This window comes from Gavialis gangeticus, unplaced genomic scaffold (assembly GCF_001723915.1).
Source record: "Gavialis gangeticus isolate Ggan-Ray unplaced genomic scaffold, GavGan_comp1, whole genome shotgun sequence".
NCBI lineage: Eukaryota > Metazoa > Chordata > Crocodylia > Gavialidae > Gavialis > Gavialis gangeticus.
Window position 1 is genome coordinate 46,857,451 of NW_017729032.1, and position 17,048 is coordinate 46,874,498.

At 44.2% G+C, this 17,048-nt stretch overlaps 1 protein-coding gene across 6 annotated transcripts in view; it reads left to right on the plus strand.

Moving 5' to 3' along the window:
• PAN3 (PAN3 poly(A) specific ribonuclease subunit) overlaps positions 1–17,048 on the plus strand; it is a 143,683-nt gene that overhangs the window by 90,486 nt on the left and 36,149 nt on the right. For 5 of the 6 annotated variants that reach the window (XR_002098862.1, XM_019524232.1, XM_019524234.1 and 2 more), the window contains 5 exons: positions 1,714–1,818; positions 2,759–2,816; positions 5,682–5,843; positions 7,366–7,482; positions 7,566–7,667. Coding sequence is in view for 5 of the 6 variants with exons in the window: in XM_019524232.1 (XP_019379777.1) it covers positions 1,714–1,818; positions 2,759–2,816; positions 5,682–5,843; positions 7,366–7,482; positions 7,566–7,667 (544 nt within the window). In the remaining variant the exon portion in view is untranslated. The remainder of the gene's footprint in view (positions 1–1,713; positions 1,819–2,758; positions 2,817–5,681; positions 5,844–7,365; positions 7,483–7,565; positions 7,668–17,048) is intronic. The other variant, XM_019524233.1, reaches the window with a different exon arrangement.

Consider the following 17,048-nt stretch of genomic DNA (forward strand, 5'->3'; position numbering starts at 1 on the left):
TTTTTTTTTTTTTTTTTTTTTGCCCTGTGGGCCAGATGAGGGATTAGAGCCAGTCCTTGTGCCGGATCAAGCCTTGTACACCAGAATCTGGCCTTTGTGAGCCTCAGATAGCTCCTATACGTGGGGTTCAGGCCCTGGGGCCTGATGCCACACCCTCCCACCTCCACACACTGGCATCAGGTGCCTGAACTGGCACACAGGGCCTGGGATTCCCTACAGGTCTAGACATTTGGCAGAGGGTGAGTGGTACCACTGCTCTCCCACTGCCAAATTTCCAGACCTGTGGGGAGCCCCACAGGGCAGATGATTTGGTATTGGGAGTAGGCCACCATGGGACCACCCCTGTTCTATACTGTTCCATTTCCTCACCTCCGTGCTGAGCACTCTTTTAAATGGAGAACTGTGGCTCATCAAAAATGGCAATTAGGAGTAGGTTTCTGAGTCTCACCCACTGTAAAAATGCTAAAATACTTGAATGGTGAGGGAGAAACGTAAAAGAATGTTGTACAGCATGGGTAAGAATGAAACTGTCATGGGATCTTCAAATAGAAAATTTGTACATATAGTTTCATGCAGAATTTTGGTAAGAGGTTGACTAAAGACTTAGCAGTGTTTTGATGACAACTAAGAAATGCCACCTAAATGACACTTAAATGAACCTGTTGAAGTTCTTTTCCTTTGCAATTCTTTTATTTAGCCACAGTTTATAAGGAAGGATAGTACTCATGGAAAATTAAAGTGTACTGTTAATTCAAATCTCATTGTCATATTTAGGCATTACATCTAAGATTATTGCAACCGAAAGATCAGAAAAAATATTTCTCTGTTTTTGCTTTTCGTGTTTAAGTAATTTTTAATAAAGAGTGTACAGATAATCTTCATTTCTGCCATATCAAGGAAAACTTGTATTTACAAAAGAAGGGGAAAGGACAGTTAGTATGTTTGTTATTCTAAGGTTACGTTAGTAGTGAATATAGATGTCATAGACATTAGGGCTGGAAGGGACCTTGGAAGATCATCGAATCGAGCCCCCTGCCCCAAGGGCAGGAAGTCTGCTAGGGTCAAAGGATCCCAGTAACATAAGCATCTTCTTAAATCTTTCTTAAAAGAGTCCAGAGTAGGCGCTTGCACCACCTCTGGAGGGAGTAGATTCATAGATTGTTAGGATCTGGAAGAGACCTTGCAGATCATTGGGTCCAGCCCCCACACTCTAGGCAGGAAGACAACTGGGGTTAAGTGACCCCAGCCAGGTGACTGTCCAGTCCCCTCTTGAAAATCTCCAGGGTAGGTGATTGCACTACCTCTGGAGGGAGTTTATTTCAGTCTGGACACCCTGACTGTGAAGGAGTTTTTCTTGGTATTAAGCCTAAAGTGGCCTTCCAGGAGTTTGTATCCATTGGTCCTGGTCTTCCCCGGGGGCACCATAGTGAACAGTCGTTTATGAAGCTCCTGATGCACTCCTCTGGTATACCGGTAAGCTGCTATCAAGTTCCCTCTCAGCCTTCTCTTCTTTAGGCTAAAGAGGCCCAGGTCCCTCAGCCTTTTCTCGTATGGCTTGTCTTGCAAGTCTCTGATCGTACACATAGTTGTAGTGTATGTACTACTTCAATACTACAAAATTCAATAGATCAGGAAATGTTCATAATACCCATAAAATGGTAAATTTTCCAATTCTAAAGAAAACCTGTCTTATTTAAATGTATCTGTCTTTAGGTATTTCCAAACTATCATATTTACCCTCCAACTGCACCTCATGTTGCTTATATGCAGCCAAAAGCAAATGCACCTTCCTTCTTCATGGCAGATGAACTCAGACAGGTAAGTTATCATAGTGTACAAATCTAAATTAAATATCCATATACCTTTATTAAAATAAAGTAGAATGCCACAATCAGTAGAAGACAGATGACCACTCTAAAACTGCTGAGGCAGTTTTATATATATAATCATGTAATAGATGAAGTACCAAAAAACAAAAATATTTATAACAGCATTGCCTTCACATGCAGTACCTTCATTAGGAATGTGTACTAGAAGACAAAAGTTTGCTTAAAGACGAGTATTTTATAGCCTCTTGAAATTTGTGTGCATAACACTTCTTGAGGTATTAGCTGCATTCTAAACAAATTCTAAAATAAAACTAAGTGAAATAGAGTTATACTCAGGAAAATCTTCACTTACAGAAGATTTTGTATATGCTTTTGCACACACTGACATGTTCACATGCTCAGAGTATGTATTTCTATTTCTTTGGTATATATAATTTGTACAAAGTTGGGTATGAAGTTAACTGTGCCTCAGGTTTTTCCATATACCTGCCTGCTTCCTGCAACAAGATGCAAAGCATCAGTTGAGTTGTTCTGATTATTGGTACTTCTTAATATTAAGCCCCTATTGCTGATGTCTGCCTTGTTAATGTACCTTCACAGATTCGTTCTTCTGCCTCGGGCTTCTTTAGGGACGGGGGAAATACTTTTCTTGATGCTAGTCTCCATCTGTTGAGAAGCAGCAGTTCTGGGGTGGCCTCCCATGGCCTCAATCCACTTTTTATGAATGACCTTTCTGTAGAAGGAAACCATAGGTTTAGTCTGTAACTTTTGCAGGCTGGTAACTTTTTTTTTCAGAGTACCTCACATCAGCTAGCTATTCCAGTATAGGAGCTGGCCCTTCAAAGGAATTATAATGTCAACTTATCAAAGATGATCAACCAATTATATATAGCCTTAAAGTTGAAAACATAAAATAATTTGTTCCTCAGGAGCTGATCAACAGACATTTAATAACAATGGCTCAGATTGATCAAGCTGATATTCCTGGTAAGTAACTAGAAAGTTGCAATATTAATGGCTTGTGCTTATTAATAGCTAAGTCTTTTATGCACTTAATATTGCATAAGAATGTAAGAAGTGCCATAATGGGTCAAACCAATTGTCCATCTAGCCTAGTGTCCTGTCTTTGACAGTGGAGGAGCAGATGCTTTAGAGGCAGAACATGTGAATAGAAGAGTATATCTAGAGTGATCTGTTCTCTGTCATACCTCCCTGATATTCACCATCATTAGTTTAAGGATGCCAAAGGAAACCTCTCCAGCTGTCCTGTTTAATAGCTTTTAATAGCTCTGTTGTCTATAAATTTGTGTAATCCCTTTTTTAACCTGGCTCTGTTATCTGTCTCTACAACCCCTTAAGCTAACTACATGCTGCATTAAAGAAATACTTTCTCATGTTCATATTAACCCTGTCTGCAACTAATTTCAGTCAGTATGACCCCTAGTTTGGTAAATAGCAGTTCCCTATTCACTTTTTCCACACCCTTGGTGCTATTAATGTGGTTATAAAGGTCTATAATATCATGATACAACAAAGCTATTCCTGAATTGGATCTCTCATGTAATGTTAGGCCTGATCTGACTATGCTAGAGTAGTTAATAACCAATACATTTTCTTCAGTACTTCACCTTTTCCATTCGGGAAAAATACTTCACAGATGCTAGGTTTCTGCCGCTTACTTTTTCCTTTGCGTGTTTTAATTCTTTCATTTAAACCTTAAATCCTTAGCTATACATAGAACAACTCCAGTTTTTCTCTTTTCAACATCATTTGTGTTCTCAACTTCAGTGAGGCAGTTCTAGTTTTAGACCCTGTCGTCAGTGCACATCACAACTAGTCTTGTATCAGATTCATGGCACTATAAGCTTGATATATGACAGAAGGCAGGGGAGAGTGACACCTTAGGGTGCCTATACACATGTAGTGAGGCTGCAGAGCAGACTCTATTTAATTGAGTCTGCTGGAGCGTAATAATTACCGCGCTCCAGCAGACTCCAGCATCGTGTGTATCAGCATCCCCACACTGAAAAATGGGGATGCCATCTTTCAGCACAGACACTGATATACGTGTGACTCTCCATGCATTATAATTAGTGGCTCCCAGAGCCTCTCTTACTAAAGTGCCCCCCTGCCCCCCCCATTCCTGAAACACGTGTATAAATGCCCTTAGAGACTAATTGGTTCAGAGGTATAAACCTTCATAGGTAGGGTCCTACCAAAATCACAGCAAAAGTGAGCTGCGCAGTGGCTCCTTTAATCTTGCAGTTTCCCCCATGCATCTCCCACCTCACCAGTGATTAGCAGAGGGCCCCCATTGCTTGTCGCTTGCTCCTGATTGGCGGGGAGGTGAAAACCACAGTTTTCAGTATGCCGCAGTTTTTGCCTCCCGCCAATGGTTGGCTGAGGGGCTCCAGCAATGCCACTGCTTGTTGCTGCCTGTCCGAGAGGCAAAAACTGCAAAAGAGAGAGTAGGATGGGAGCAAAGCATCCTGGGAGGTGACAGGACTGTGGCTGCTCTCAGAAGAGATCATGTATATTTTTTCCCAGGAGAAGCTGAGCCGGGAGTGATTTAACCTGGGTTGTTCTCAGGCTATTTTTCTCCCAAAGTGGTTGTTTTTGCTCTGGGAGAAAAATCTTCAATGTCTGTACACTCGTGGTTTCTCCTTGGAGAGCAGGAGAAACTGGATGTCTGTATGAGGCCATGCTCTCTGCATCAAAAGAATGCCATAGAATTAGAAAAGCTAGAGAAAAGGGCAACAGAAATGATCAGGGGCATGGAGTAGCTGCCCTACCAGGAGAGACTGAAAAGACTTCTTCAGTTTGGAAAGGAGAAGGCTGGGGGACAGTATGATAAAGGTCTATAAAATGAAGGGGATAGACCAAGTGAACAGGGAATAATTATTCATTAAGTCCCAGAATAATAGAGCTAAGGGGCAGTCACTCAAATTAGTAGGACACAGATTTAAAACTAAAAATAGAAAGTACTTTTTTATGCAGTGTGCAGTTAACCTCTGGAACTCGTTACCACAGGAGGCTTTAGAGGCAGGTAGTATAGCCAGTTATAAAAAGGGAGTTGGCAAATTCATGAACAGTAGCTCTATTAATAACTATCAATCAGGACAGTTGAAGATGTTTCCTCTGGCATCTCTGAACTAATGAGGGTGGATACCTGGGAGGGTAATACAAAGAGGATAGTTCATTCTTGATATACCTGATTCACTGCTCTCCCTCCAAAGCATCCATTCCCACCACTGTCAGAGAGAGGACATTCTGCTAGGTGGACCATTGGCCTGACCCAGTATGGCACTTCTTATGTTCTTATCTATTCTATTCTGATGTAAGCAAAGAATTGATTGAGAGGTTGATATTTATGAGGCCTGTTGGATACCGGTGATTATCCTTGTTGCTTCATAGGAGGGAGGGTAAAAATCTTTCATCCTCAGTACCTGCAACAATAAATTTTCAAGGCAAACCAAAAAAAGGTGGCAGCTTGTTGGACAGCTGCCAGTATGCTGCTTCCACTTACCTATATAAGAGTTGGTTTAATGTTAGAATGAAACTGGCACTTCACAGTACCCAACTTTACCTTTACCTTTAATATGGTAATACTGCTTTTCTGAAGACATCTATATCCACTACGTAAAACACTCAGAAAACTATGATGTTTGTATCAGAGCTAGAATTGTGTGTGTTAACTTTCTCTTGCTTGCCTTTTAAGACACAATGCAAAGAGTATTTTTTGACATTTTAATGACTTGAAGTCCAGTTAATGTTCTCAACTACTGTAATGTTTTTTTTTTTCTTCCCCCCAACTGTAATTAATGTCTAATATATTTCTATAAACTGCTTTAGCAGTCCCTACGGAAGTTGACAGCTACCACAGCCTTTTCCCTTTAGAACCACTGCCACCACTCAATCGGATACAGAAAACAAGCAACTTTGGGTATATAACATCATGCTACAAAGCTGTAAATAGCAAAGATGATCTACCATATTGCCTTCGGAGGATACATGGTGAGAGAAGTCATAAGTTGTCATCTTTTTAAACTGCAGTGCTACCTATATGTTTAGAATTCTTAGTATAAGCCTTGAATTAGTTTTCATTTAAAATTTTATTGTTGGTAAAAAGGGGGGCCAAGATAACGATTCATGGTGTTGGAATCAAATGAGCAAAGTTTTATATTGGTAAAACTGCTAATTTCTCAGTATTTTTGAATTGGATGTTAAAATTAAAGTCTTATGACAGGGGTGGGCAATTATGTTGCCTGGAGGGCTATTTAATGACTTTTGATGAGGTGTCAGGTTCTGCAAGGGTAGCCACACCCCTTGACAGGGTTGTGAATGGGAGTATGTGTGGGGTTTGTGGGTAGGGCTGGGATTTGTGGGGGATGCCCCCCCCCACCACATTCACTTCCCCCACCATGCTCACCCCATGGTGCACAGCCTCTGCCACCAGCAGTAGCAGCAGGCAGTGGGCCCTTGGGGCACCCATTGCCTGTGGCAGGCAGAGCCCCACAACAGTGTGCAACTCCAACTGAGTCCCAGAAATCTCAGGTGGCAGAACAGAGCCCACTCAGCCTGATGGCATGTGACTCCCTGTAGCTCCTTAACTGAATGCCATTGGCCTGAGTGAGCTCCATGCCTCCACCTGCGGTTCCCAGCTGGAGTGCTGCAAGCCCACTTTGAGGCACAGAGCCAGCCCAGCCTGGCCTGATGGCACATTGCTCCTGCCTGCAGTGCTGGGAGCTGCACGTGCTGGCATGGAGTCAGCTTAGTCTGGTTTGAAGGCATATGCCAGGCTGGGCCAGCTCTGTGCTACCATGTGCAGCTCTCAGGATTCAGCTGGAGCTGTGCACCGTAAGGAAGCTCTGCCTGCCATGGGGCATGAGTGCCCCCAGGGCCCGTTGCCTGCTGCTGCCACTGGCAATGGGGGCTCTGCACCACAAAGGGAGGGGCATGGGGCAAGGGGGCCCATACTCACCCACACATCCCGCCCCCTCCACCCTTATGCATCTCACACCCATCCACCCACACACACATGTGCCATTGGGCCAAGTGGGCTGCATACCACCATGTGCGACTCCTAGCTCTCCTTCTAGGAGCTGCATGCCATTGGACTGGCCAGGCTGGCTCTGTGCCAGCATGTGGGGCTCCTGGCACTGGAGCCAGGACTGGCTTCATGCCTCCATGTTGGGCTCCTGGCACTGCAGAAAGGAGTTCCCCCCTCGCAAGCTGTCCAGTCGGGTGCCATCTTGCTCAGTGCCTCCACGTGGGACTCCCAGCTGGAGTGCTGGGAGCCCCACAGAGGTGGAGGCACAGAGCCCACTCAATCCAATGGCACATGACCTCTGAAAGCCTGCCTCCTACCAGCTTTGAGAGGGGCAGCTGCAGGCTGCTAATAATTGTTTTTTGGAGGAGGCCCACGGGCTGGATAGAATGGCCTGACAGGCCAGATCCAGCTTGTAGGCTGTATTTTGCCCACCCCTAATGTAAGAGTTCAAAAAAAAAAATTAAACTAGGTTTATTCTCTTTTCAGGTTTTCGTCTTGTTAATACAAAATGCATGGTATTGGTTGATATGTGGAAAAAAATTCAACATTCAAATATTGTAACCCTGCGTGAAGTATTTACCACTAAAGCATTTGGAGAACATTGTAAGTTTTTTCTGGAATTGACCTTTTAAGGTAATTTACAGGATGTATTTGAGTTAATTGTCATTTATGTCTTTATTTTTAAGCTCTTGTGTTTGCATACGATTTTCATGCTGGAGGAGAAACTATGATGAGCAGACACTTTAATGATCCAAGTGCTGATGCCTATTTCACGAAAAGGAAGTGGGGTAAGGAAAATGTGTTCAACCTCCTCCAATATTTGAGAGGTGTCTAAGTGGTTGAACAGTTAAGTAATGATCAATAAGTTAGCCTTCTAACTGCATAGGAGTTTTGTTTTTTGGATCAGCAGCAATGCGAGAAGTTTTACATGAAGCTAGTAAGGAAGTTACTATTACTTTTTGGTTGTGTGGTCTAATATATTGAATATGGGATCTGGAATAGGGATTTACCTGATCCCATCTGTCACTGACACTTGGCACATCATTTACTAGGGAGATTTTCAAAAATTTGAACAACAGCTCTCTAATTGCCAATAAAATATCTGTCATATTTATGCCTTTGAAACCTCTTCCCTTTAATAGCTGCATCTGAAGTTTTCCCATTTGTAAACTAGGGATTCTTACTCGTTCACAAAAGGAGCTAAGAGAGCTAATTAGGCAATTATTTTTATAGTCCTCTGAAAATGTAAACTGTTTAGATATGAAAAAAAAGGAAATATTTAAAGAACTCTGAGCATCTTACAAACATACATTTTAATATTTTGGTTCCTCAGATTCACATCAAGGTTGTCTCTAATGGGTTATGGAATAGAGAAAGATCCCACACAATTTACTGATTCGTTTGATGCACCTGGCTGGGGGAGTATTTGGTTGATTGCACAATTTCACAATGATCACACCTTAATTCATACAACACAGTTTTATTTTAAATTTCCTTGCTACACATATAATACTGCTTAGCTTTAAGAAATCCTTCCCTAACAACGCTATAAGAATTAGTATTACAAAAACAACTACAATTACAAGTAAAGGTTAAATTGGAATCAATACTACTATTTCTCATGGTATACTTACAATCCTAGAATTTCTAGAAATCAAATCCCCAGATATACTTTCATTCTTTAGTTATGGTTTTAGGGTTGGTCTCAGCAGTGATAGGAACAAGTCCCCTTCCTTCGGTCCCACTCGGGTGCTCCTAGGCTTCAGGAAGTTCTTGTTCACGGAGAGGATGGTTCAGCTGATCAGTCTGATATGGCCTACACTTGCGATTCTTCCTTCGGTGTTCTGCATGCGAGGTTACCTCCAAATTGGGACTGTAGGTTACAGTTTTTATTGGGTGAGTTGCCATCTTGGGCCTCTCCTGCCCAAACCTGTCACTACTCCCAAATTTGGGCTCGGATCTTTTAACAGATTTCTGCTGGGTGGTCAGTTTGTAGTCTTCCTTTTTGGAGATTTTTCCATAACGCTGCTGTGACCTCTTTTGCCAACCCCTTTTCAAAAGTCCCTAGGTTTCTGTCTCTCGGAATGTTTACCTAAGGGTCGCTTTTAGGTTAACTTTGTTAAAGGCCTCTAGAGATAATATTCAAAAACCAAGACAGATATTCAACATGTTCACTGCAAGGCCTCTAAAGATAAAATTCAAGATCAAGGCATTCACCACGTAGGCAGAAACAAGCAATGACCCTAGATAAAAAGATGAACTTCGCCTTTTTTTCTAAACTGGCTAATGGGTATTTATTGCAAGCATTCAAACTATTACATTCAATATGACAGAGGTCTAGTGGGTTTCTGGTGTATGAAAGGCTGTGATACAATTTAGAATGATCTGTCTTTTGAGTCAAATAGCTATAAATATGGTTAAAACTTCACCAGTAATAAAAATCCTGGAAGTTGTGATGTACCAGAAGAAAAGAACCCAGTTTGATTTGTCTAGTCCTGAGATTATATAATAACAAAATTGCAAACCATGTAAACGGAATACAGAATTAGTATGGCAGAATAAGCATGTAGTCCTCACTGCTATTTTTAGTTCTGTGTTTCTTCCACATGTGGCTTTCAATTTCCACTTAAATCTACCTTGTTATTTTCTTGCCATGCCTCTCTAGTGGTATCCTAGAGTAGAGACTGGAAATAGTTTGCCTTCTAATCCGAAGGAGTTCTGGTTTTGGATCAGCAGCAATGGGAGAAGTTTTACATGAAACTTTAAGGAAGCTACCAATATATTTTGTCTGTGTGGACTAATATATTGAAAATAAGACCTGGAATTGGGATCTCCTGGGAAAGAAGGTTTTCATTTTTTTAAAACAGAAACTAGGCATTTATATGTAACTAGCCAATTGCCCGTCAAGAATGACCGGGGGGGGGAGTGAGTGGGGATGGAGCCCTGGGCCCTCCCCCTTCTGGTCCTGCTCCGGGCTGCACTCTCACTGCCAACACTCCAGCGTGCCCGCTGCCCCCACCCCTGTATTGGGCCCGCTCAGGGATGGGAGAAGTGGGCTCGGGGCCAAGTGAGGGAGGAGTGGACCCAGGCCCAAGAGGGGGAAGAGACCCGCTCTTTCCCTCCCCTAGCTGCTGCCGCGTCAGGCCAGGCCTGCTGTCCTGTGCCCTGCCACAGCAGGCCAGCTTTTCCTGTGCTCGGGCCCATTCCCCACCCTCCAGCATTACCTGCAGGGCTGGGGGGAGGTGATTCCAGCCCTTCTGGCCTTGCCCCCACCCCTTCAATCCGCTCTGTCACCACCTCCGGGGAGCAGGGCAGGGGGACTGGCCTGGTCCCCCACCGCCTGCTCTGTCCCTTGTGTCCCCACTATCACAGTGGCGGACTGCCTTCTGTCAGAATGCTTTGCGCTGTGATTGGCTGTTTCCGTCAGCCAATCAGGGTGCAAATAAAGTTTTACAGACAGACAGACTTAGCCTTTTATAATATTAGAATAATTAGGGAGCATGAAGTATTGTTATAAAATACCTTCCTGAATAATAACCAGGGATCCTGGTTTTCCCTAATTAAAAAAATGCAAATTCTCTGATAACCCCAAAATCTGTCTTTCAAATTAAAGCCCCCTACAGTGCCCCCCCCCCCAGCTCTGCTGGTGCCCCTCACTCCATCCCCACAGCCTCCCCAGCCCTGCTGGTACCCCTCACTCCCCCCACAACAGCCCTGCAGACACACACACACACACACACACACACAGGCATAGTCACACACCCCAACAGGTAAGTTTGTGGGGGGGAAGGGAACTGAAGGAGCTGGGGGGACAGACCAAGAAAAGGGAGGAGGAGTTTGTGTCTGTGTCCAGTCCCAGAAGCAGGGCTGTAATGGGGGGTGAGGGCAGCAGTACCCCTCTGCGGGCCTCGTACAATCTGCCTGGCGGGGAGGGCCTTGTGTGCAGCGGCCACCACCACCACTACCCTGCCCTCTGCTGCCATGCCCCACACCACTTGGCTGCGGAGCTGTGTGGCTGCAGAGCTTGCCCGCAGAGCTGTGCGGTTGGCCATGGAAAGGCAGCACAGGGTGCAGCAGTGAGGTGGCATGGCTCAGCAGGCAAACAGTGCAGCTGGCCAGTGGGGAGGGGCCTTGCATGCAGCAGCAGCCACCTCACCACCACCACTGCTGCTGCACCTCACGCTGCCTTCCTGCGGCTGGCTGCATGGCTCCGCAGGCAAGCGGCACAGGGCGTGACTGGCAGTGGTGGTGGCCGCCGCATGCGAGTCGCCTCCTCCCAGCTGGCCAGGCAACTTGTGTGTCTCCTGTGGAGCTGTGTGGCTGCCTGTGGGAAGACAGTGTGGTAGTGACAGCTACCGCATGTGAGGCCCTCTCCCCTCCTGGCCAACTGTGGCGCTTGCTTGCAGAGCCACCGTCACCTCACCGCTGCTGCTATAGCTGCACCCTGCGCTGCCTTCCCACGGCTGGCCACACAGCTCCGCAGCCAAGCAGCGCAGGGTGTGGCGGCCAATCCAGGGCAGCTCTGGTTTAACATGCTGCCAGCTGGGCAGCCGCTCTAGGCCTTCCCTCAATACCTTCCCGCTCCCTGTCAGTGTGTCTGCCCAGCTGCATCTGGTATGCAAGCGGCTTGATCAGCCTGACTGGGCTCAGTACCTCCATGTGTGGCTTCCCTTAAGGTCATGGAGGAGCCAAACTGAATTGGGCCAATCAAGCTGCTCGTGTTTCACATGCAGCTGGCCGGGCACTCCATGTCTTTCCCCAACACCTCCCCATCCCTCAGCCCCCAGCCAGCTTCCCCGCCCAACCCCGAGCCCTGCCCCGCAACCCCCCAGCCCTCTCCAAGCCCCACTTACCTTACGGGCTCCAGAAGGAAAGTGAGCCTGACCTAACCTTTAGCAGTGACTAAACGCCTCAGGCCCTGCCCCTTCCCCCTCTCCCTCCCCTGCCCCTCTGGGCAGGGCTGGAGCTTTCCTACCCTTTTTGCAATCAGCTTTTGCAGGCTGAAACTCTGCCAGCCTGTAGAGCTCTTTGCAAAAGCAGGAAATCAGCAGGTTTCTCTGCTAAAAGGGAAAATTCATGTTTTCTCTGATAAAAATGGGGAATCCGTGGTTTTCTCTGATTTTCTGTGGGAAACGGAAAACCAGGATCCCTGATAATAACTTTATTTCCTTTTTCTGCTCCAGCTATTTTTACTATCCTTTTTGGGATCTTCAGAATAGCCACTTCAAACTAGTCAGTGCAGAAGTTGGTGTTTAGAAGAGACTAGTCAGATAACCATGTTTGCCGAAGCAGTCCTTTATATTTGGGGTTTCTTCTTCCCCTGGCTCATCTTTTAGGATAACTGCTGCTTTCTAGTTTTGAGAGTGGGCACCATAAAAGGAGCTCTTCAAGAGAAAATAGCTTAGGGCCCCTCCAGACATTCAGATAAAGGCATGATATGATTTGATGCGTGTTCCACACAATCTCACCTCCTGCCATGAATGCCCCACATGCATGACAGGCATTTCACTTGACAGATGCAAAAAGATCCAACAACATGGGTTTATTTTGCATGACATGCATGGCAAGATGGCATCAGATCCTAACTTGCCTTATTCCCAGTACAGGGGGAGCCTGGGATCAGGCTGTCCCTGCACCATCATGTAGAAAGTTTCTGCAGCTGCAAGTCCTGTAGTTGACAGGACTCGCAGCTACAGCACCACCCAGTGGCTCCCAGGACCAAGAGTCTCTTAGTCTCTCCAGACTCTTGATCCTAGCGATGCCTCCCAGGTGCTGTGGGGCACCATTGGACCAAGAGCCTCTTGGTCCTGGGTGCTGTGGTGAGCTGCTGGGACCATATGGACATGGAGAGACACCTCAGCTTTGGGACTTCCAGTCCTGGCAGCAGTTGCGAGCCACTCTCAGCCCCTTGCTACATGTGCAAATTAAAGCTGGATAGCAACAGCTATAACGTTATTGCATGTTTTTGAGCTCTGTCTTTATAGCTAGTTGGACCTTTTTATGGCATTGTTATTTTGCTTGTGTAGTTGGTCTAAATTAATTTCTCAGGTAACCAGTTAATCATGTAATACATGTAACGTGTAGAGGGGGCCTTGAATTCTTGGATTTTGTCTACCTTATACAACATTTTTCCATTCCTCAATAGAGTGTCTGTGTGGCTGCCTACAAGACTCCTGAGAGCATCACAGCAAGAGCCTCTTCCACATACAGAGGATGGCATTTCTGTGCTGTGCAGCCCTAAATGGCTCCATTGCTTTAAATGTTCAGTACATAAAAGCTGTGAATCAGCAAATAGAGAATTGAAAGAATTTTTTGTATGTGCAACCATATTTGTCTCGAGCATACCAATTTAGAGAGCTAGTTTTTGACGGTTAAAAGAAAAGAACTGTGGTCACATAGCTGTTTCACATGTCACTTTCTGGTGTTACAATGTGGTCTATTTTTTTTTTCATTTTGCTATGTCATCTGCAAACACTCTTCCACAATTTTATTGGAAGGGATGTGGTGTAAAGCTTTCACTTGACAGATGAAAAAAGATCTAACAACTTGGATTTATTTTTATGCTCAACACCATCTGTGTGTACATGGTTATCATTTACTTCGTAGCTGTTTAGAATCTGTTCCTTGTGTTGTTGCTGCTCAATAATATATCTTCTTTCTTCAGGTGGTATGCTCTCATAATTACATAAAAAGCGCCAGTAGATTAACAGTGTTCACATGATTTTTAAAAATGGAGTATGTTCCTTTTTAATAGATGAAGATTTCTGTCTGTTTAGAATCTATTTGTTTGAACAGTTCCAGTTTCTCTCATTCTCACACCTTGCTTTAGCTATCAATTTTCATTTCCTAGAAAGAACTAAGTTACATGAAACTTATTCTTGTGGAATTCCTGCTGAAGTTTTATTGAATCTTTCAGTGTGGTGTTACTTGCCTGATGGATTATTAGTAGTAATAATAATGCTGTAATAGTAATAATAATAATAACATTAGGAAATAATATTAGCCAAAATGTACCTCTTTTTCCACCTCTCCTTAGTTTCCCTTGAACACCTCTCTACTTTGGAAGAGAAGAAAGAAACAAGCAAGACTTTTAAATAACCTTTGACCTGTGCTTTAAAATCTAAATTTTCAATATTTGTTTAACAACTTTTCTTTGTATGCTCTGATTTATAGTTTTGATTGCACTAATATTGCTTTATGGCAAATAGGCCTTTTAGCAAAGGCAAAAAAGCCATAAAAAAGCTCTCTTTGGCAGACAGGCGGCATACCAAGCTGCTTTTCATACAACAGAACTATTTGTTGCTGAATCTGCAATTTGTCCATCTGTCCTTGTCACAGAACAGAATTGTCCTCCAGAAAATAATTCACCTTTTTAATTTTTTTTCCACATAACTATGAAAAACTATGAAAATATGAGTAGTGGAGGTCATTGTTACAAACCTTTCTGCATATAAAAACAGCCTAAAAGTAATACCACAGGGTACATCTACATTAGACATTTACTGCAAAATTGCCTAATTAGCTCCATAGTAAATTCTCAGCCTCAACATGTCTGGCCCTATTAGGCCACAGTAAATTAATAAGTGCCACTGTAGTTAGTAGTTGTCAATACAAGTACTATCCTACAACAATATTATTTAGTGCGCCGGCGTACACATGTAGATGCTGACCCAGCTGGCTAGAGCATGAGGGTGCTTCAATGCAGGGGCTGTCTGCTGGCTAACCTTGCACTGGAGCACCCTTGTGCCACAGCCAGCCCCTCTGCAGCATGTTGAGCTGGGTCAGAGCAGCCCCAGGCTGGCAGGCTGACTCCCACAGGCCTCCTGCCAGTGGGGGCTGCTCTGAACTGGCTCAACATGCTGCGGTCCCAGGCACATAGGTAAACATGGTGCCTGGGAGCAATAAACTCCAGTGCAAACTGCACTGGAGTTTATTGCGTCTCATTAGCATGTACCCACAGAGTATTAATTCTGCCTTCTCTCAGCAGAGTGCCAACTCTGAAAGTAGTGCTTTAAACATAAACTGCTTCACTTCTGACTTTTTTAGCAGAAATACCAAGATGATTTGGTAGTCTTGCAGTCCAGAATTGCCTGTGGCTTTCCAGGGCTCAAAAGCTCCAACTAGTTTCCAAATTATGAATCTCCCTCTCAACATCTATATCATCAGTACAGAAAAATCTGCAGTCTGAAACTGGAATGGGGCCCTAAAAAATCTGCAGTCTGAAACTGGAATGGGGCCCTAATACATTCATATTTGGGAAACATTGGGACTTTCGTTTTTGTTTTTAATTAAACAACCTGCTGCTGAATAATTGTATGCAAAGTTCTGTCTGCCGAGTAGCTGGCAAGAGTTTAGCAGGGTATTTGTTGTTAGAGAAACTGCAGTAAGAAAGAACTTTGTTCTTATTTTTTCTGTTCAACCAGTGATTTTATTGCCTCAGACAGTGTGATTGAGCTTATCTGGAACAGAAATCTAAGTACTGAACTTAAAAAAATATATTAATGGGGTAGACTAAGTGGTCAGTTAGGGCTTTCCCTGGTTTCCCTGAAGCTTTTTCTCTAGCCAGCCTGTTTCTTTAGCATGCATCCAGGATTGTGTTCTTGAGTCACAACCACATTTAGCTGAACACAAAAAAAACCCACCTCCTGCCTTGGGAGCCACTTCCTCATTTTGTTCCTCACTTTGCTTTAGATCATAGTTATACTTTAAAAGTTTGCACAACTGACATCCTCAGAGCACAAAAATAAAAAACAAAAAGCAAGGATGATGGGCTTTTATTTGATTTAACAAGAAATAAATGACTTGCTTACATAAGAACTGCCATTCTGAATATATCTCTAACCTTTTCAGTCATTAACTAAACATATGTTGAAGTCTTTCAGGTTGTAGTCTTGAAAGAGACAGAAGAATTCCACTACATATAACTAGAACTACATAATTTCTTTCCTTTCTTGTCTGATCTGAAGAGGGTGAACATTATCCAAAACTTTTCCTCCTATAGCTTTTGCATCTAGTCTTTTGTGTCATAGTCTAGGATGCCATATAGCACCACCTTCATCACCAGCAAATGCCTCTGTGCTGAAAAACTTTTATTTTTTAAATGATCCAGTCTTGACCATTTTTATCATTTTTTACTTGCTCCTCCTAAGTTTCCATTGTTTTCTACTTTATTGAAAAGACTCTTTGCTTGGGTGATGGCTATCTGGTGTGGCATAACCATGCTGTGAATGTGTGAATAACCAGATTGCAAAGCCATGTCCAAGTGTGTCCACTTGACTGCATCCACCCATGTGAGCTGCTGGGACTTCTGGGGGAATGTTCCATGGTAAGCTGAACCATACTGAGTCTATCCCTGTGAATTACAAAACATGTCTGATTTTGGTACATGGGGAGAGTGGGGGAATTATCAGATGACAGTGGAGGATTACCACCATTCAGTTGGTTTAGTTTTTGTCCACATTGCAGAGCAGGGAAGTGAGCAGCATAAGCAAAATCAGCACTTGAGCAGTAGCCTGGAATACCAGACAAGCTGAATAAACCCAAGTTGAAAACACTGCCAACCTCAAATCAGAGACTTCCACTTGCACCATAGTTTTGAAAACTCTGTTTTCACAATATTCCTGACATGGCAAAAACTAAGCATGTAGTGGTGGCTGTGTGGCAGCATTTCTGCCTACCATATGGGAGATCTGGGTTCAAGCCTCAGCTGAGGTGACTTGGGGTGAGTGAGGTAACAAGAAGTAAGTCTTCTGAATTTTGGTGGTGGACAGGTCGATCTCGACCTGGGAGGGTGTGGGCAGCGGAGTCCCCCAGGGCTTGGTCCTTGGGCCAGTGCTGTTCAACATCTTCATTAGCAACCTGGACGAGGGTGTGGAGAGCACCCTGTTCAAGTTCGCTGATGACACCAAGCTGTGGGGTAAAGTCAATAGGCAGGGACCGCATCCAGGCAGACCTGGATAGGTTAGAGAAGTGGGCGGATCTGAACAGGATGCGGTTCAACAAGGACAAGTGCAGGGTGCTGCACCTGGGGAGAGGGAACCAGCATTATGGTTATAGGTTAGGGGCTGACCCTCTCAGCAGCACAGAGGCAGAGAGGGATCTTGGACTCATGATGGACTCCAGGATGAATATGAGTCACCAATGCAATGAAGCAATAGGCAGAGCCAACC